Source organism: Pelophylax lessonae, assembly GCF_965119305.1.
Source record: "Pelophylax lessonae genome assembly, chromosome: 9".
Taxonomy (NCBI): domain Eukaryota; kingdom Metazoa; phylum Chordata; class Amphibia; order Anura; family Ranidae; genus Pelophylax; species Pelophylax lessonae.
In genome coordinates this window covers 188,676,888-188,698,858 of record NC_138776.1, presented here as the reverse complement: position 1 = coordinate 188,698,858, position 21,971 = coordinate 188,676,888, and the positions used below count along the sequence as shown (strand labels likewise).

General features: G+C 42.8%; 1 protein-coding gene across 3 annotated transcripts in view; it reads right to left on the bottom strand.

Moving 5' to 3' along the window:
• LOC309563610 (mannose-binding protein C-like) overlaps positions 1–21,971 on the bottom strand; it is a 606,610-nt gene that overhangs the window by 59,258 nt on the left and 525,381 nt on the right. For 2 of the 3 annotated variants that reach the window (XM_082268111.1, XM_082268113.1), the window contains one exon: positions 13,514–13,576. In XM_082268111.1, coding sequence (XP_082124237.1) covers positions 13,514–13,576 — 63 coding nt within the window. Of the gene's footprint in view, positions 1–13,513; positions 13,622–18,305; positions 18,513–21,971 lie in introns of those variants that run through there. The other variant, XM_082268112.1, reaches the window with a different exon arrangement.

The window sequence follows — 21,971 nt, the reverse complement described above, 5'->3', positions numbered from 1 at the left end:
AACACACCTCCAAGACGATCACTGCCTTGCTAAAGAAGCTGAGGGTAAAGGTAATGGACTGGCCAAGCATGTCTCCAGACCTAAACCCTATTGAGCATCTGTGGGACATCCTCAAACGGAAGGTGGAGGAGAGCAAGGTCTCTAACATCCATCAGCTCCATGAGGTTGTCATGGAGGAGTGGAAGAGGACTCCAGTGGCAACCTGTGAAGCTCTGGGGAACTCCATGCCCAAGAGGGTTAAGGCAGTGCTGGAAAATAATAGTGGCCACACATTTTAACTTAGGGGTGTACTCACTTTTGTTGCCAGCCGTTTAGAAATGATGTGCTGTGTGTTGAGTTATTTTGAGGGACAGCAAATTTACACGGTTATACAAGCTGTGCACTCACTACTTTACATTGTAGCAAAGTGTCATTTCTTCAGTGTTGTCACATGAAAAGGTATAATAAAATATTTACAAAAATGTGAGGGGTGTACTCACTTTTGTGAGATACTCTGTGTATATATATATATATATAACACACCCATAAGGAGCCGCAGATGAAGGGATCCCCCCACCCTGCACAGCCAGGCACACCAAATTTTCACAGGCACTGTAGAGACAGAGAACAGTCTGACTTTATTTTTTGTGGTTTATTAAGAGTTAATAACTTGGATAGGGATAGTTTTTGGATGCCCACTTGACCTCAGCAACAAACTCCAATGACAACTTCAGGGACATAATTAAAGTGAGAGAGTGTCTCCACAAGATGGCCTATGTGGACACTCGTTGGTATATGTGCCACGTCCGAATTAATTCAATTATGGAGAAAGAGGTTTATAGCTGAGGAACACATCCGTCTCTCTGCTTTATTGCTACATACAAGTGTCACGGCTGCAATCTTTTGCGCCGTGAACATTTCTATGGTGAAACAGCGTTCTCCATGAAATGATTGACACATACTTTACGGCCAGACACTATCTAATATTTTGAGCAGTGCGGGATTGATTGTATCACCTAGCTACAGAACAGGATAGGTGTATACCACACACCATCATTGTTCGTCGCTTTGTCGATATAAATTGACTACCTCTTTTATACTTGAGTGGTTCTTCATTAAATAAGCATATCTAGAGCTTACACAATTAAAAGAATTTTTCTCTCTACCACATCCTCCTGAAGAAGCGTTAATGTATACGCGAAACATGTAGAGGTTATGTGTATGACAGTGAACCCCTCCAACACCGGACATACACCCGTGTCCACCACAACCTTGGATTAGGTATCAGGTGTATGCAAAATCACTATTGTAATTTACCGGTGATTGAGGGCCACTTACGGTATCATATATCTGTGGCTATGATCTTTTATTGAATTCATACCTATTATATGTTTTTTTGTATCTATTCTTGTTATATGTACAATTTTTTTCTTTTAATGTATTTTTCAATAAAATTATATTTTATCAACATTAGTGTTGATTGCTGTGCCGAGAAAGTCCATCATTGATAGCAATAGCTATAAACCTCTTTCTCTATAACTTCAGGGACATCTTGCTATGTACAGTCTCTATATACAGTCTCCTTGACACTCCCCCTGCACTTCACTTGCTTGCAGTTTCCTGCTGGATCACTGTGGATCTGACAGGCACAGTCAGATTAAAGCTGGATACACACTATCCAACTTTTATGGTTAGATTTCCTTCAGATTTATCTTTTCTATGTAGTGTAAGGGCCTGCCAGATTGCATACAAATTGAAAGTGTTTAGGTTTGACCTCATATTATATGGTTTTGGTAAATCCAAAGGAAAAAGTCTTCAGAAAATCTTATAGTGTGTATGGCCCATTAGCAATTGACTTTTGCAGACAGGAACTCAAAGCCCCTTGTTGTGTAGCAGCATAGATTGATCAGCTTGTACTTTCCCTCCTGTGGCTACTGGTCCCAGCACCACCTCTTCAGGCACTGCCAACTCACCTGGCTGCAACTGCCTCTTTCACTAACCCTCCAGGCCAACTTTCCTCCACAGTCCTCCAGACTGACTCACACCAGTTCACCTTGCTGACTCTGTAGGAGATCTCCCAGGGTCAGGATGAAGACTTGGCACACTGCTGTCTTAAGGGAGAACTGACTACTAGAGATGGGTCGAACATCCCTCTGTTCGGTTTGCACCAGAACTCCTGAACAAGGAAAAAGTTCAGCCCCGAGCCATGAACTCTATTAAAGTCTATAGGAACATAAAAAATCAAAAGTCCCCATTTTGAAGGCTTCTCTATGCAAGTTATTGGCCATAAAGAGCAAACGGGGGCCCAGGTACTGCTTTGTGGGGACTTATATCAATGCAAACATTTTTCTTAAATGATCGTTTTTAAAGGAGCAGTGATTTTAATGCTGCTCCAAGTGAAACAAAAATGAAAAACTTTAAATATAGTGCCTGGAGGGTCCCCTTAGTCTGCCTGTAAAGTAGTGCATCTGCATCATGCATAGAACCTGCTGCAGCAAAACTGACATTTCTAAAGAAAAAAAAATGACATTTAAATTGACTTTGCAACTGCAAGCTTTTGCCGGCAATCTAAAAAAAAAAAAAAAAAGCCAACCTTTTTTTGAAGAAACAGCGTGGGGTCCCCCCCAAAATTCATACCAGACCCTTATCCAAACATGTAGTCTGGCAGGTCAGGAAAGGGGGGGGGGAAGAAGGAGCCCCCCCCACATGTTGATGGGGACAAGGGCCTCTGCCCGACAACCCTAGGCGATGGTTGTAGGGGAATCCCCCAGATCCCAGCCCCCCCCCCCCCCATGCGAATGAGTTTAGGGTATGTTGTCAACCTACTCAGTGTAAAAAGTGTAAAACATGAATAATGAGCAATGCTGACCGCCGAATGCTTGCTTTGCTGGGTGACAGCTTCTAAATAGGTAAGAGACAGGCCACTTTGTGACGTCACCATGCTTTTTTTGTTTCCTTTTTTCAGGTCTGGCGGTGCACTGGGCCCCATGATTGATGATGGATCTACATCTGGGGACATTGTTTTTCAATTTTTTTGAATAAACAAATTGTCAAAACTGTGTTTTTTTTTTACCCCATACTTATTCACATAGGGGTGGGGTGGGATCTGGGGACCCCCTTTTTAAAGCAGGCTTCCAGATTTTGATAAACCCCCTGCGTACAAACGCCCACAAATGCCCACATTTACCTCCCAGGGTTGTCGGGAAGAGGCCCTGTCCCCATCAACATAAGAACAAGGTGTTTTGGGGTTGGGGGCGGAGCCCCCCTGCCCCATAGCACCCCCTATGTTGACGGCATGTAGCTTGGTATGGTTCAGGAGGGGGCGCTCGCTTCTCCCCTCCCTTTTTTGGCCTTCCAGACTGCGTGCTTGGATAAGGGCCTGGTACGGACTGGGGGCAATTATTTTTTTACTTTCAGCTTGTCAGCTGTTGTTAAGGATGTAGTGGCCAGCTTCCTGGTCCAGCTTCTTAACAACATATTAACTCTGATATTGACTGTGTGCTTGGCTGGACCCAAATGGGAGATGTTCAGGCCAAACTTTTGCTCGGTCTGAACTGTTCGCTCAGCACTATTGACTACATGTGGCAGTCTCCCCCCTTGTGTGTCCCCAGTAGTGCTGCTCTACTCACACTGTCCTCTTAACTGCTCCTGTGCCTCCAGGAAGGGCTTCCTCCTTGTGTTGTGGCAGCCTCTTTCCAGCACCCGAGCCCTGGCCCAAGGTCACCCCCCCCAACTTAGGGGTTCCCCAGAGGGCCACTGGCAGCCTCAACAGCACTAGATCTCCATCTTCTACATGACTGCCCCTGCTTGCATGGCTCATGCCTATTTATAAAGCATGCCTTTGTCCCTGCCAGCTCTTTACTGGGGATTGGCTAAGACCCTCATAAATATTCCAGACAGCCCCTCCTAACCTCCACCCACTAGCTCTAGATGTTTCTATAACCTTCTAGACCAAGGGGAGGCACCAGAGTGGCTATCAGGATGAGTCATCCAGTCCTGACTCACTGAACCCTGACCCAGATTCACAGCTCAGGCCTAACCCTGAGCTAGCCAAATTTACTTACACTAACAAAACCTACACTACAAAACCTATCCTAAATCTAGCACACACTAGAGGGTGCTACATATATACAGTATCTCACAAAATTGAGTATACCCCTCACATTTTTGTAATTATTTTATTATATCTTTTCATGTGACAAAAGAAATGACACTTTGCTATAAAAGTAGTGAGTGTACAGCTTGTATAACAGTGTAAATTTGCTGTCCCCTCAAAATAACTCAACACGCAGCCATTAATGTCTAAACCGCTGCCAAAAAAACTGAGTGCACCCCTAAGTGAAAATGTCCAAATTGGGCCCAACTGGCCCTTTTCCCTCCCCAGTGACTCATTAGGGTTACAAGGTCTCAGGTGTGAATGGAGAGCAGGTGTGTTAAATTTGGTGTTATCGCTGTCACAGTCTCATACTGGTCACTGGAAGTTCAACGTGGCAGCTCGTGGCAAAGAACTCTCTGGGGATCTTAAAAAAAAATTGTTTTATACATAAAGATGGCCTAGGCTCTAAGAAGATTGGCAAGGCCCTAAAACTGAGCTGCAGCATGGTGGCCGAGACCATACAGCGGTTTAACAGGACAGGTTCCACTCAGAACAGGTCCTGCCATGGTCGACCAAAGAGGTTGTGTGCACATGCTCAGCGTCATATCCAAAGGTTGTTTTTGGGAAAAAGACATATGAGTGCTTCCAGCATTGCTGCAGAGGTTGAAGGAATGGGGGGTTAGCCTGTCAGTGCTCAGACCTATGCATCAAATTGGTCTGCATGACTGTCGTCCCAGAAGGAAGCCTCTTCTTAAGATGGTGCACAAGAAAGCACGCAAACAGTTCGCTGAAGACAAGCAGACTACGGACATGGATTACTGGAACCATGTGCTGTGGTCTGATGAGACCAAGATAAACTTATTTGGTTCAGATGGTGTCAAGCATGTGCGGCGGCAACCAAGTGAGGAGTACAAAGACAAGTGTGTCTTCCCTACAGTCAAGCATGGTTGTGGGAGTGTCATGGTCTGGGGCTGCATGAGTGTTGCCAGCACTGGGGTGCTACAGTTCATTGAGGGAACCATGAATGCCAACATGTACTGTGACATACTGAAGCAGAGCATGATCCCCTCACTTTGGAGACTAGGCCTCAGGGCAGATTTCCAACATGACAACGACCCCAACCTTCAAGACAACTACTGCCTTGCTAAAGAAGCTGAGGGTAAAAATGATGGACTAGCCAAGCATGTCTCCAGACCTAAACAGTAATGAGCATCTGTTCGACATCCTCAAACGGAAGGTGGAGGAGCGCAAGGTCTCTTACATCCACCAGCTCCGTGATGTCATCATGGAGGAGTGGAAGAGGACTCCAGTGGCAACCTGTGAAGTTCTGGAGAACTCTATGCCCAAGAGGGTTAAGACAGTGCTGGAAAATAATGGTGGCCACACAAAATATTGACACTTTGGGCCCAATTTGGACATTTAGACTTAGGGGTGTATTCACTTTTGTTGCCAGTGGTTTAGACATTAATGGCTGTATGTTGAGTTATTTTGAGGGGACAGCAAATTTACACTGTTATATAAGCTGTACACTCACTACTTTACATTGTAGCAAAGTGTAATGTCTTCAGTTTTGTCACATGAAAAGATATAATAAAATATTTACAAAATGTGAGGGGTGTACTTACTTTTGTGAGATACTGTACTGTATATATATTTACATAGATAAAGGCACAGCTGTCTCCTATGCTATATAAAGGGGAAGGAGGATTAGCAGTTCACATATAGCACTCTCCACTCTCAGTGTACAGTAGGAAATTTTTGGCTTAGCTCCTCCTCTGTAAGCAGAGGAGCTGTGGCTGACTTCTGGAACTGGCTGGAGGGTTATAGAACTTAGAGAGTGGAAGACCATAGGTTAGGCTTGAATATTTATAAGGTATCCCCTAATCTTTGGGTAGGGACTGCCCAGAAGGTGAGGAGATAGACCATAAATATTTTGGAGACTGGCAGCAGGGAGGGGGGGCTTCAGTTGCCTGGAGAGGTCCCCTATGCTGGGGGGGCTCTGATCCTCGGCAGAAGACAGAGCAGGAGAACCAGAAAGAGAGAGTGGTCAGGAGCAGCTGAAGACTCAGATCCCTTTATAGCCTCAACTAGGCTTTGCTAAAGCCACCCTGGATGCCAGGGTCAGAACTAGGGATGATCGAACTTTTCAAAAGTTCGGTTCGACCAGAACACCCGAACTTCCCGAAAGTTTGGCCCGGATTTCAGAACCCCATTGAAATCAATGGGACCCGAACTTCGGTAATCAAAAAACACAATTTTGAAGCCCTAAAACCCAAATAAATGCCCCTAAAAAGTGCATAGGGTTCTAAGTCATGCCCCAGGGACTATTAATCACACAAAAAAAGTTCTTAAAAATTGTCATTTTTGATAGAGAGCCAATTATTGAAAAAATTATTGCAAAAAAAAATGAGATTTCTTTGGATTTAGTGTCTGGGGGGTCTAAAAAGTGTACCCGTGAAGTTTCAGCTCTGTAGCATGTCCAGAACCAGAAAAAAAAAAGTTTGTTTGTATTAGAATTAATATAGAACAGGTTAGTAGCTTCGCTACTTTTACACCCGGCTTTTTGTTGCAGGCGTTTTATTGGGCTTTTTTGAGGACATGTTTGGAGTCAGGCATGACATCAGAACTTCTGTGTAGGGGTATATATACACACACACATGTATGTATATATACACATACACATATATAGGTGTGAAAGTAGCAGAAACCTATGCTTGCGCTAATTAAATAATTAACAGGCATATGGCTTCTCTGCTATAACACCTATATGTGTGTATGTGTATAAATACATATAAGTGTGTGTGTATATATACCCCTATACAGAAGTTCAGATGTTATGCCTGCCTCCAAAGACCCCCAAAAAATGCCCCAAAAAAAAGCCTGCTGCAAAAACACACCTGGGCGTTTTTGTAGCTGGTGTTTTTTTGGGCATTTTTTGGGCGTCTTTGGAGGCAGGCATAACATCAGAACTTCTGTGTAGGGGTATATATACACACACACATGTATGTATATATACACATACACATAAATAGGTGTGAAAGTAGCAGAAACCTATGCTTGCGCTAATGAAATAATTAACAGGCATATGTCTCCGCTCCTATCACACCTATATGTGTGTATGTGTATAAATGCATATAAGTGTTTGTGTATATATACCCCTATACAGAAGTTCAGATGTTATGCCTGCCTCCAAAGATGTCCAAAAAATGCCCAAAAAAACGCCTGCGCCAAAAAAAAAAACCGCCCAGGTGTGTTGTTGCAGGCAGTTTTTTTTGGCATTTTTTGGGGGTCTTTGGAGGCAGGCATAACATCTGAACTTCTGTATAGGGGTATACATACACACACACACACACACACTTATATGTATTTATACACATATATAGGTGTTCTAGCAGAGAAGCCATATGCCTGTTAATTATTTCATTAGCGCAAGCATAGGTTTCTGCTACTTTCACACCATATATATGTATGTGTATATATACATACGTGTGTGTGTATATATGTATATATACCCCTACACAGAATTTCAGATGTTTTGCCTGCCTCCAAAGACGCCCAAAAAATGCCCAAAAAAACGCCAGCTACAAAAACGCCCAGGTGTGTTTTTGCAGCAGGCGTTTTTTTTTTGGGCATATTTTGGGGGTCTTTGGAGGCAGGCAAAACATCTGAAATTCTGTATAGGGGTATATATACACACACACTTATATGTATTTATACACACACATATATAGGTGTGATAGGAGCGGAGGCATATGCCTGTTAATTATTTCATTAGCGCAAGCATAGGTTTCTGCTACTTTCACACCTATATATGTGCATGTGTATATATATATACATGTGTGTGTGTGTGTGTATATACCCCTACACAGAAGTTCTGATGTCATGCCTGACTCCAAACATGTCCTCAAAAAAGCCCTATAAACGCCTGCAACAAAAAGCAGGGTGACAGGGGCGAAGCCACCATCCTGTTCTGTAAGTGTTCTAAGAGAAACAAACTTTTCTCTATAGCGGTCACCCTGACATGGAAGGGTTTTGTCACCTTGCCATAGCAGTCAGAGTCAGTTAACCCTACACCACACTACGGTCACCCTGGCACGTAACACTTTCCCTACAGGAACTAGATTATTAAATCTAACTATAGTGGAAAATAGTACCCTAACTACACTAGATATCCCTTTCCTAACACTAATAATTGCTAAATGACACTTTGAGAGCAGAAGTAACAGAACTGCTTCCACTCTCTTCCACAGCCCTGTATTAAAATGCTAGAGATTTGGCGGGGCTATCTTATATACTGGGGGGCGTATATACTAATGATTGGCCTCTGGATCCCCTAGTCACTCCAATCACATTTCTAGCATTCTCCTGCCCCCTCATTTGGCTTTTACTGATGGTTCTGGTCCAATCACGGGCTTTTAAAGCCCAGTTCCTGTCCCATTGCATTTTGGCCGGTTCTGGTTGCTGAATTCCGAACTTTTTCAGCAAAAAGTTTGGAATTCGGCCGAATTTCGAACAGTCAATGTTCGGGTCGAACCGATGGTCGACCCGAACCGTTCGATCATCTCTAGTCAGAACCTGTTCAGCAGGAGCTTTGTGCAGTAGTCATTTGAGCTTCAGGATTCACTAAAGGGACTGAGTGAGTAACTTCAACCACTACAATCTAGGGTCTGATAGAAGATATGAAGCAAGTTGAAATACCTTGCTTGCTCACTACCAAGAGACAGCCTTAATCCAGTGTTTGGAACATTTTTGCTGCCAGTTCAGCTGATCCGTTTATCCTATGAGATGACAGCATAATGACTGTGTGAGTGCTGGACAAATCTTGTTGCCTGGTTTTGCATGAGAAAGAAGACCCAAAAACCCAGCAATTCTTGCAGGGGTAGCACTATATATAGAAGGAAGATAACATTGTTTTGCTTTCATTTTAGCTTGTAGGAGGTGACAATGACACTATTTCAGGCAACATCAATATGCAAGATCTGTACTTGCTGAAAATGCACTTACCTGTAAAATAAAAAATTATTACTGTCAGCATGTTTAAGGACTGGTAAGCTACTATATCTATAAATATCCATATTTAATTTTGTTCTATAGCAGGCATGTCCAACCTGCGGCCCGGAACCACAGGCAATGCGGCCCACTGCCCCCTGACAATTTTTTTTTCTGGGGAGGAAGGAAAGCGGGTCAGGGACACAGCCACAGCGGCTTCCAGCTAACTGTAGGCAGAGGCTGCCTCGAAAGGGATCATCCTCTAGTTGTGTTAAATTAGTGCTGGGGGGGGGGCGCGGCAGTGCGGGAAGGGCGCGGCGGCGTTTTATTACTTATATACCTTAACTATAGTTATATTTTATATGCGGCCCGAGAAAATTTCTCTACACTCAATGTGGCCCAGAGAAGCCAAAAGGTTGGACACCCATGTTCTAGAGTTTAGATTTTAGGCTTTAATTATTTGCTTCAGTAGTGAGAAAAGTTAGTTAAAATATAAATGGCAAAAGCCAAAAGTACAGGTTGGATACACACATTGGACCCACAAAGCAGGTCTTATGTAGCATTTTTGTCACATAATTGATACAGGGTGATGGCATCTGTTCATTCAGCAAATTTTGCCTATTCTATTAGTTTTCATGACACAATACATCATATAATGTATAGCATTGTTTGTTTTCTAATTTTCTGCACGATTAAAAAATGGGCTGGGGTTTAGGCTGCATTCACATGTCAGCTTATAATCGCGGGCAGAACCGCCGCGGTTCCGCCCGCGATTCGGAGATTATTGCAAATCGCGGGACGCCTAGCGTTGCCCGTTGATTTGCAATAGCCCCCCCAAACGCCGAGCGATGTTGCCGCGATTTACGCCCGCCGAATCGCGGCAACATCGCGCAAACAAAATCGCGGGACGCAATACGCTCCAAAAAAGTACAAGAGCTTCTTTGGAGCATATTGCGTCCCGCGATTTTGTTTGCGCGATGTTGCCGCGATTCGGCGGGCGTAAATCGCGGCAACATCGCTCGGCGTTTGGGGGGCTATTGCAAATCAACGGGCAACGCTAGGCGTCCCGCGATTTGCAATAAATGTCCGAATCGACATAGGCAATGAAGCACATCACTGCAAACTTGTGTGGTAAAGTAGTGTGCACCAAAGCAGCACATATTTATTCCTTGTTTTGCAATCCTGGGCTTTTTACTCACTGCGTTATGAAAACAATTAAATTGATTGAACATAAATGTACGCAGTAAAAATGCTAGACAGGCCTAAAATGAGAGGCATACGGAGGTAGCAAGGGGCAAGCAGATTCTGTAGGACAAAGCAGTGATGGGGCTGCACCATCTAGAGGCAGGGTATTTATATCTTTCCTTTCACAAAATGACCTAGCTATGCAGCCACAGCACACTTCTTCCTCCTCCCAGCCAGTTATCTGTAGCCAGTGGTGAAGCTAGACATTTTTTCAAGGTTCAATTTGACGCCCCCTCCCCAGAGAGATGTTCTCCATTCATACACTCCCAGCTCCCTGACTAGAGAGGGAAGCGTAATAAATATGTAGATAAGCCAAAGGATGGTAATAATAATAAAAGTTTTGATAATAGAGATTTCAAGCCTCACTTCTGTGGTGGATTGTGATGGGTGCCGCCAGGAAAGAAGTGTGAAAGAAGTTTTTTACTAAGGCCTGCTTCTGTGTGCATTTCTCCCTTCCCGACAGCACCCCTCCCAATACATGGTGGGGGTGAGGCTTGAAATCTCCATATAAACTACTGCTACTTTCTTCTGGCATGGAGGCTAGGGTTGCCACCTTTTCTTCAAGCCAATCCCGAAAACTATAGCGGCACACACCATTTTTTTTTTTTTTTTTTTTTTTTTTTAGAATACACTATAGGATTGTAAAAGACCTGGGACACCTTTCGGTGCCCCAAGGAAAGCAGCAATGTGGCGTGCCACAGTGAACAATGGGTGTGGCCAAATTGCTTTAAAAGTTGGATGGGCTTAAAGGGGCATGGTTATATAAAACAAAAGCATTCTTGTATCCCATAAAATATACTAAGATTACTAAAACAAATGTCACTGTAAAAATATAAACTTATAAGTTGGCAGTGTCACTCAGTAGATCAGTGGACAGTGTCACTCAGTAGAGCAGTAGACGGCTTGTGGACAGTATCAGTAGGGCAGTGGATGGTGCGTGGACAGTGTCAATATGGCACTGTACAGTGTCAGTAGGGGAGAGGTTTGTGTCAGTAGGGCAGTGGACGGTATCAGAAGAGTAGGGGAAAGGGTCACTAGGGGAGAGGATGGTATCAGTAGAGCAGTGGACAGCATTAGTAAGGCAGTGGACGGTGTCAGTAGGGCAGTAGACAGTGTCGATAGGGCATTGGACAATGTCAGTAAGTAAGGGAGACTTTGGTGTCAGTAGGGCAGAGGATGGCATCAGTAGGTGAGAGGTTGGTGTTAGTAGGGCAGTGGACGGTGTTAGTAGGGCAGAGGTTGCCGTCAGTGAGGCAGTGGATTGTGTCAGTCATTAGAGCAGTAGATGGTGCCAGGAAGGCAGTGAATTTTGTCACAATGGCAGAGGACAGTGTCAGTAGGGTAGTGGAAAGTGTTGGTAGTTTTTTGTTTATATTATATTTATTTTTTTATTTTTTTGTACAATTTTTAAATTTTTTTTACAATTGTTTTGGAGCCCGTTTGGAGGATTTGGTGAAATATCAAGGATCTAAACAGACCCCTGATGTCTCACTTTTAAGACAGAGAAAGGAATTGAAGACACAAGTTCTTTAATTCCTTTCTCTGCAGCCTCAGCTGAATTAGGTTTACTATGCTTCAGTTATTAATAAACAGAGAGAGTGATCAGTACAGATCACTCACACTGTTCATTCAAAAAAGGAAGGGACCGATACCGGCCCCTTCCCCAGCTCTCCATCCTGACACACACTGGCAGCAGTTGGTGGGAGAGTTGAGAGGGGAGAGCTGGAAGCGCTGTGGAGGGAAAGAACAGGGGTGACCCAGGAAGCAGAAAGGGAGGAGAAGAGGGGTATAGGGGGTGGTATTTTCTAGGACAGATCCCCATTGGCTGTATTTTCATCCTCCAGCCACTTAATCTGGCTTTCAGCAGCTGCAGGAGGAAAATACAGCCGATTGGTTCTAGCAAATGCCACTCCCGCCACCCCTCCTGTCCAGGCCTGACTTCAAGGCAGCAAGATAGCAGGCTGAATCCATGGGGTCCGTATCCTGGCTCCTCTGCAATCAGGGGCTGTGTGGGCTCACCGTGCAGTCAGACATGTGAATGCAGCCTAGCGGCTCATCCGAGTCAGTCCAGCCTGATCCAACCTCCCAAATCCCAGCTAGTGTCAGCACTGCAGACAATTCGGCACCCCCCTCAAGTTGGCACCCATGGCATGTGCCCCCCCCCCCCCCTCGGCCCTGTTTGTAGCTGCTGCACATGTGCCCCCTTCTTCTTCTTCTCCTCCTCATGTGCTGATCCTTCCATATCCCCACAAACTGGCAATAAGGAATCAGTGAAATGATTTGATCTAAGTATCAGATGATCTTGGTCATTTGCACATTAAAACATTGCTTTTAAGTAGACCTGTAATTGTATTATGTGTGTGAGCATACATTTGTTTTTAATATTATTTTATTAGTATTTGCTCTTTTAATTATTTACTACACACATGTATTTTGCAAAGTTTATGTATATGTAGTTATGCCTTAAGATAAAAAGCCTTTTGTGTGCAGCAGCCGCCCCAGCACCCCCTAATACTTACCGGAAGTCCATCTAGATCCAGTAATGTTGCAAGATTGTCTCAGCTGCCTGGGACTCCCCTCCTCATTGGCTGAGATAGCAGCACGGCTCCATTGGCTCCCTCTGCTGTCAACCAAAGTCAGTCAGCCAATGAGGAGGAAAAGGGGGTGGGGCCGGGCCCCAGCTCTGTGTCAGAATGGACACAGGGAGCTGTGACTCCAGCTCGGGTGCACCCATAGCAAGCTGCTTGCTGAGGGGGCACTCAACAGGAAGGAGGGGCAAGGAGCAGCAAAGAGGGACCTGAGAAGAGGAGGATCTGGGCTGCTCTGTGCAACACCAATGCACAGGGCAGCTAAGTATATTATGTTTGTTATTTTTAACAAAAAAAAAAAGACTTTAGGATCACTATAAATCACAAGTTATCTAACCAACAACGCAGCCTTTTTTCTAGTATTTACTTAGATGATACTGGACATTCTTCAGCAAGCAAATAGGGTGGGCTGTAGCCACTGGAATGCGCCAAATACAAATCCTATCATTTCTTTGAAGAATCCATACATTCAGTGTTCTTCAAATTTATACAAGAATGTTGGGTTAAGGTACAGGAGATGTCATAGCCAGTCCTGGTGCTTATTATGCTCATCCTTGCTTTGTCCCACACAGAAATGTAGATTCATTCAGTGATATATTTAGACAAACTATCTTACCTGTAACTCCAATATTTCCTTTTTCCCCTGGATTGCCTTTTGGTCCTAATTTCCCTGGAGGACCTGGGATTCCTCTTTCACCTGGAATTCCAGGCTCCCCACGCACACCTCAAGAGAACATGTAACAATAATATGGACACTCTGCAATCTGTATGCTCTATTATTGGATACAATATATCATGTTTAATCTTAATACATTATAACAAAATGAAATGTGTCCTGTCCATTCTAAAGTAAATTACACTTTTGTACTGTAAGTTCTCTTCTATTTACAGGAGTAAATTTTCCACATTTTTTCATGTTACAACAAAAAACGTACATTTATTTTATTGGGTTTTTATGTGATAGACCAACACAAAGTGGCACATAAATGTGTAGAAGAAAAATTATAAATGTTTTTTAAATTTGTTTTTACCAATAAATATCTGAAAGTTTGGTATGCATTTGTATTCAGCCCCCCTGAGTTAATTCTTTGTAGAACCATCTTTCACTGCAATTACAGCTGCTAGTCTTTTGTGGGTATGTCTCTACTAGCTTTGCACATCTAAAGCGCAAAATGTATGTCCATTCTTCTATGCAAAATAGCTCAAGCTCTGTCAGATTGCATGGAGTGGCAAGTGGACAGCAATTTTCAAGTCTTACCACAGATTCTCAATAGGATTTAAATCTGGACTTTGACTGGGCCATTCTAACACATGAATATGCTTTGATCTAAACCAGGCATGTCCAACCTGCGGCCTGAGGGCCACATGCGGCCCAGAACCACAGGCAATGCGGCCCACTGCCCCTGACAATTATTATTTTTTTGCTGGTGAGGAAGGAAGTCAAGTCAGGGGCCCGGCCACAGGGGCTTCCAACTAACTGTAGGCAGAGGCTGCCTTGGAGGAGAGGGGGGGGGGGGAGCGCTGCCAGATTACAAGCAGATCGGGGATCTCCTGCTTACCCAGCGGTCGCTGTCATACGAAGCCCCGCTTCCTGGACTGACTCCTATGATAGACAGCACATTGGTGACTTCTATCATAGGAGCCAGTCCAGGAGGCAGGACTTTGTATGACAGCCATCGCCGGGTAAGCGGGAGATCCCTGCTCTGTGTAATCCAGCGGCTCTCCTCTCTCTTCTTTGCAGACTGCGGCGTTTTATTACTTATATACCTTAACTATAGTATAATTTTATATGCGGCCTGAGAAAATTTCTCTGCACTCAATGTGGCCCAGAGAAGCCGAAAGGTTGGACACCCATGATTTAAACCATTCAATTGTAGCTCTGGCTGTATGTTTAGGGTCATTGCCCTGCTGGAAGGTAAACCTACGCCCCAGTCTCAAGCCTTTTTTCAGACTCTAACAGGTTTTCTTCTAAGATTGCCCTGTATTTGGCTCAATCCATCTTCCTATCAACTCTCACCAGCTTCTCTGTCCCTGCTGAAGAAAAGCATCCCCACAACATGAAGCTGCCATGGCCATGTTTCACGGTGGGGATGGTGTGTTCAGGGTGATGTGCAGTGTTAGTTTTCCACCACACATAGGATTTGCTTTTAGGCCAACAAGTTCAGTTTTGGTCTCATCTGACCAGAGCACCTTCTTCCACATGTTTGCGGTGTCCCCCACTTGGCTTCATACAAACTGCAAACGGGACTTCTTATGGCTTTCTTTCAATAATGACTTTCTTAATGCCACTCTTCCATAAAGGCCAGGTTTGTGGAGTGCATGACTAATAGTTGTCTTGTGGACAGATATTCCCACTTGAGCTGTGGATCTCTGTAGCTCCTCCAGAGTTACCATGGGCCTACCATGGCTGCTTCTCTGATTAATGCTCTCCTTGCCCGGCCTGTCAGTTTAGGTGGACAGCCATGTCTTGGTAGGTTTGCAATGCTATACTCTTTCCATTTTCCAATGATAAATTGAACAGCGTTACGTGAGATCTTCAAAGCTTGGGATGTTTTTTAATAATCTAACTCTGCTAACTTCTTCCGGACCGCCCACCGCAAATATACTGCGGCAGGGCGGTCTGGCTGCGCAAAATCACTTATAGGTACATGATTTTGTGCAGGAGTTTTCGGCGGCAGGGGTGGTGATTAGACACAGCGGGAGCCAATCAGCAGGTCCGGTGGCCGTGATGGCCAACAGCCACCTGCGATCGTGCAGGAGAATGACAGAACAGCCATCTGCCTATGTAAACAAGGCAGGAGGCTGTTATGTCACAGAGAGACATCTTGTGTTTCAGCTAAGCTGAAACACAGATCTTTTTTTTTCTCTAGTACATCCATTGCCCACACAGTAAGACAGCATTCCCTAAGAGCACATTTAACCCCTTGATCACCCCTAGTGTTACTCCCCTTCCCTGCCAGTGTCATTCATACAATAACAGTGCATTTTTTTAGCACTGATCACTGTATTGGTGTCACTGGTCCCCAAAAAGTGTCACTTAGTGTCAGATTTGTCTGCCGCAATGTCGCAGTCATGCTAAAAATCGCTAATCGATGCCATTACTGGTAAAAAAATATAAAAATGCAAACCAATCAATATACACTGATTGGGATATTCTTTACCAAAAATATGTAGCATAGTACATATTCCCATAAATTGATGAAAAAATTTGATTTTTAAATTTTTTTTTATTGGGAATGTTTTATAGCAGAACGTAATTTTTTTTTTCAAAATTGTCGATTTTTTTTTTGGTGTATAGTGCAAAAAAATAAAAACCGCAGAGGTGATTAAATACCACCAAAAAAAAAGCTCTATTTGTGGGGAAAAAAAGACAAATTTTTTGGATACAGAGTCGCACGACTGCGCAATTGTCAGTTAAAGCAACGCAGTACCGTATCGCAAAAAATGGCGGGTAAAACCTTCCGGAGCTGAAGTGGTTAAACTTCACAACAACTTTATCCCTGACCTGTTTGATGTATTCCTTGGCCTTCATGCTGCTGTTTGTTCACTAAGGTTCTCTAACAATCCTTTGAGGGCTTCACAGAACAGATGTATTTATACTGAGATGAAAATACACGCAGGTGGACTCTATTTACTAATTAAGTGACTTCTGAAGACAATTGGTTCCACTGGATTTTAGTTAGGGTTATCAGAGTAAAGGGGGTTGAATACAAATGCATACCACTCTTTTCAGATATTTATTTGTAAAAAATTTTGAAATCCATTTATCATTTACCTTCCACTTCACAATTATATGCCACTTTGTGTTGGTGTATCAAATAAAAAATCTCAGTAAAATACATTTATGTTTTTGGTTGTAACATCATAAAATGTGGAAAATTTCAAGGGATATGAATACTTTTACAAGGCACTGTATGTTTCCAGTGCGGCCATTTTAACCACTTAAGGACCGAGCCCATTTTTGACACATTTTGTTCACAAGTTAAAATTAGGAATTATTTTTTGCTAGAAACCTACTTAGAACCCCCAAACATTATATATATATATATATATATATATATATATATATATATATATATATATATATATATATATATCTTTTTTTTTTTTTTTGTTTTTTTTTTAGCGAAGACTCTGGAGAATAAAATGGCGGTCATTGCAATATTTTTTGTCACGTGGTATTTGCGCAGCGGTCATTCAAACGCCATTTTGTTTGGAAAAATTACGAAAAATTCCATTTCACTACATGAAACTGAACAGTAAAGTTAGCCCATTTTTTTTGTATATTGCGAAAGATGATGTCACGTCGAGTAAATTGATACCCAACATGTTACGGTTTAAAATTGCGACCAACTATGGTCATTAAAAATCTCCATAGGCGAGGTTTTATAAAAATGTTTAACGGTTACCAGTTTAGAGTTAGAGAGTAGCTCTTTTTTTAAATTATTGCTCTCGCTCTGGCAATCGTGGCCATACCTCACATGTGTCATTTGAACAGCGATTTCATTTGCGGGCGCGACTTCCGTATACGTTTTTTTCATGTGCGAGCTCACTGCGACGGGAGTGGCTAAAATTTTTTTATTCCCTATTCATTTTATTTGTTTTTTTTTTTTCATTTTACCACAGGTTTTTGATTAAAAAAAAAAAAAAATCTGATCCCTTTTATTGCTGTCACAAGCAATGTAAACATCCCTTGTGACAGCAATAGGCAGTGACAGGTACTCTTTATGGAGGGATCGGGGGTCTAAAAGACCCTAGACCCCTCCACTACACTTCCATGTATTCAAAACCCCGAAAACTGCATTTTTGAATACACTCACTTTTAAATTTGGCGCCTTTAGCAGCCGAGTAACCCGGACGTGACGTCATGGACGTCGCCTCCGGGTTACGTTACTGGATACCTGATCAAAGCCACATCCGGCTTTGATCAGGACTCCACTTAGCCGGCGGATGCGCCGGCTGGTTGCTCGTGTCTCCCGGTGGTGGCGGAAGGTGGTGGGGGCGTCCCCTCCCGTTCGCTGGGGTAACGATCGAGCGGCTCCCGAGCCACATCAGTCATTACTGCCGGAAAGCTGACCGCCACCTCTAAAAAAACGGTACCGGGATGATGCCTCTAGCTATCACCCCGGTACAACCACTTAAAGGCAGCTGACGTAGGGATACGTGGTTATGCATTAAGTTGTTAAAAAGTGGTATGATTTATCTTGTCTCCTTCTATACAATATACTCATAAAAAGCTGATACATTTTGAAGCATTTCATTTTTTGCCAGCCAGAGGGCTGATAATGTAACACCACTGCATGGAGATAATCAATTTGAATGTTTCAAAATGACAGATATTTCAAACAATTGTTGACAATAAAGTTAATGTAAAAACATATAGTAAAAGATTATTGTATAAAACCCACCTGGATCGCCCTTTAGGCCATTAGCCCCATCTTTTCCATCTCTACCATTTAAACCTGGAAGCCCTTGTACAACAGAACACGTGGCTGGTGTTTCTGAATGACCCAGGGTACAAACCACAGCCACAACGACTAGAATGCATACACAATTTCTAAGATGATTCATTGTTCAGCCGTTCAACCTGTGACAAAATAAAAGCATTGGTTCCCTTCATATAATACATATATTTTTTGTTCAATGCTATGCTCAATAAACAGGTGACAAAAAAATACTTACCTAGTAATTGTTGTAGAAATTTTGTTTTCTTTACTATCTGAATCTGCTCCTGGCCAAACTGATATCACAACAAACCAGCTCTATGGCGTCTGTTCATTTTATTTGCAAGAATATTGATTATTCTGCATTATCTGTAACTTATTACCTGGTGAAAGAGGTCAGCGCCTATATCGAGGTCAGCATCTATATTGAGGTCAGTTCTATATTATCTTTGTTTTTCATACATTCTCCTTTTAGCAAAAATCTGAACGTTTTATACTACTGCAGATATAATATAAAAAAGTGGGGTATTGCTGATCAAATAAACTCACCCCATAACAACATTTGAAGAATAGCTGTCCATGTGTAATACCCCCTTTTGCTAGAATACTTTAGGTTTAATTTTGTTACAGTGAAGTGTAATGCCAGAATAATTCAGTACACCTGAAAAGTTATGATAATTCCCCCTATCCAAAATAAGTCATTCTATCATGTTCAAGCTCCTCAAAAATAAATAAGTTACCTTGGGTGTGAAGGACATTGCACTAAATCACGCCCACATCCCAATTAGAAGATAACAAATAAAATACAGATGTCAATTGGTCCAGGCCAATTGGTCCCAACCGCATCTAGTAAAAATGGTGGACTTTAAAGGGTGTGAATGGTGCAATACTAATAGTTAATAGCCAAGACAGGACATGTATAAAAATTCATTTTATTAATATTCCATTAAAATTGATTAATGATATAATCAGAGAATACACACAAATATACAATCATGATTAATACAAGTAACTGGTCCATAAACAAGAAAAGCCTGTGAATATATACAGCCAAGATGTAAAGGGCTGACGCGTTTCGATAAACACATAGGGTTCAAAATCTGCTTCCTCAGAGACCCCTTGGGACCCAGACAACTTTATATATAAAAAAAGAAAAACATAATTGTAATATAACAACATTTCAACATATACAAAGATAATCAAATATCCTAGAATGGCTCCACATTGAGTCCCCGTTCACACTGGGGTGCCTGGTCGCCTCACAGGTCGCCTTCCATATAGAAGCTGCGGACCCGTTCTAATAGGAGCGACACAAGTCACTCCGACTTAGAAAAAGGGTCCAGAGCTTCTTTGGGGCGACCCGGAGCGGCCGGCACGGACTTCATAACACGACCTCGGAGGTCGCCCCGGGAAGTCGGATCGCCCCAGTGTGAACGGGGCCTTATACTCACCACTGTTGTGTAAACAACAAACACATGTGAACGGGTCAGGCTAATTACCACCCCAATGGTCTGCTGCAGGTATCCAAAGGCAGCTAATAACAGAGGATTCCCAGGAATAACTATGTTCAAGCTCCTCATCTAATTACTCTTTCGGTTGGGTTGCTAATGTTGGAAAAAATTGCAAACTGGATGTGGAAGAGTTTTGCATGCCTTGTATTGTTGAGCACTGTGTAGCATTTCAGCTTATTGCAACATTTATAAGGTGACATCATGAATCTGAGGTTATCCAGAAAGTTGCACATGGTAGTTAATGGAGCTGTGTCAAGTGGTGGCACACTAAGCTAACCCTGCCACATTTGTAAGGAGAAGAACGGCCATGTACCCTATATAATGTCAACGTTTCTGGATAATTGACCATCACATCTACAGTATAGGAGCTGGTTGGAAATACCATTCCAAAACCATGGGCATAAATGTAGAGTTGGCCTCCCCTTTGTGGCTATACCAGACTTTACTTCCTTGGCTGCTCAAAGACCAGGCCCTATTTTGCGATTCGGCACTGCATGAATTTAATAGACAATTGCGCGGTCGTGCGACGCTGTACCCAAATGAAATTGACGTCCTTTTTTTCCCACAAACAGAAATTTATTTTGGTGGTATTTGATCACCTGTGTGATTTTTATTTTTTGCGCTATAAACAAAAAAAGAGCGACAATTTTGAAAAAATAACAATATTTTTCACATTTTTTTATATGAAATTCTCAAAAAAAAAGTAAAAATCAAAAATGTTTTAACATTTTAGGCCAATTAGTTTTCTGCTACATATTTTTGGTAAAAAAAAATCGCAATCAGCGTATTTTGATTGGTTTGTGCAACATTTATTGCATTTACTAACTACGGGAAAGATTTACGTAATTTTTATTGTTTTTTTTTAAACTAGTAATGGCGGCGATCTGCGGTTTTTTTTTGTTTTTTTTTTGTGGGGCTGTGACATTGCGGCGGACAGATCGGACCACTAACTGACATTTTTGACACTTTTGGGGGTACCAGTGACATTACTACAGTAATCAGTGCTAAAAATATGCGCTGTTACTGTCAAAATGACACTGGCAGGGAAGGGGTTAACTTTATTGGTGATCAAGGGGTTAAGTGTGACCCTAGGGGTGTGGTTTGTTAGATCATCGCAGAGACATGAGATCCTATATAGCAGGATCACGTAGCCTCTGTTATGATCTAAGGGAGAATGACAGATGGCTGCGTTTACATCAGCCATCTGTCTTTCTCCCTCGGGAGATCGTGAGTGACTGGTGGCCATTTTTTATAATTGCAGTTGCCTGGCCTGCCAGTGAGTGTCAGGTCCACAGAGTGTACCGTTCCCACTGCAGTGCCCACCACTCATATATATATACGGTGGCATAGCACCTTGCAAATTAAAAAAAATATATATTTTTTATAATTGCAGTTGCCTGGCCTGCCAGTGAGTGTTAGGTGCACAGAGTGTACTGTGCCCACTGCAGTGCCCACCATTCATATATATACGGTGGCACAGCACCTTGCAAATTAAAAAAATATATATTTTTTATAATTGCAGTTGCCTGGCCTGCCAGTGAGTGTCAGGTCCACAGAGTGTACGGTGCCCACTGCAGTGCCCACCACTCATATATATATATGGTGGCACTGCACCTTGCAAATTTAAAAAAATATGTTTTTTATAATTGCAGTTGCCTGGCCTGCCAGTGAGTGTCAGGTCCACAGAGTGTACTGTGCCCACTGCAGTGCCCACTGCAGTGCCCACCACTCATATATACGGTGGCACAGCACCTTGCAAATTAAAAAAATATATATTTTTTATAATTGCAGTTGCCTGGCATGAGGAACAGGTAAACTACCAGACATTATTGCATGTCCATGACAATGGGGAGTTTGGTCTGTCAGAGTTTGGTCTGTCACTGTGAAGCGGGCGTAACCCTTACACTACCTGATTGATACAACATCATACCTGATCGTATACACACACTGGATGTTTTAAAGCATGTTATTCCAAACAATTTAGGAATGTTAGGTGATTTATGCCCTTTATGGATTAAAACCTGACTCTGTGTCAACTACGTAATTTTCCATGGGAGTTTTGCCATGGATCCCCCTCCGGCATGCCACAGTCCAGGTGTTAGTCCCCTTGAAACAACTT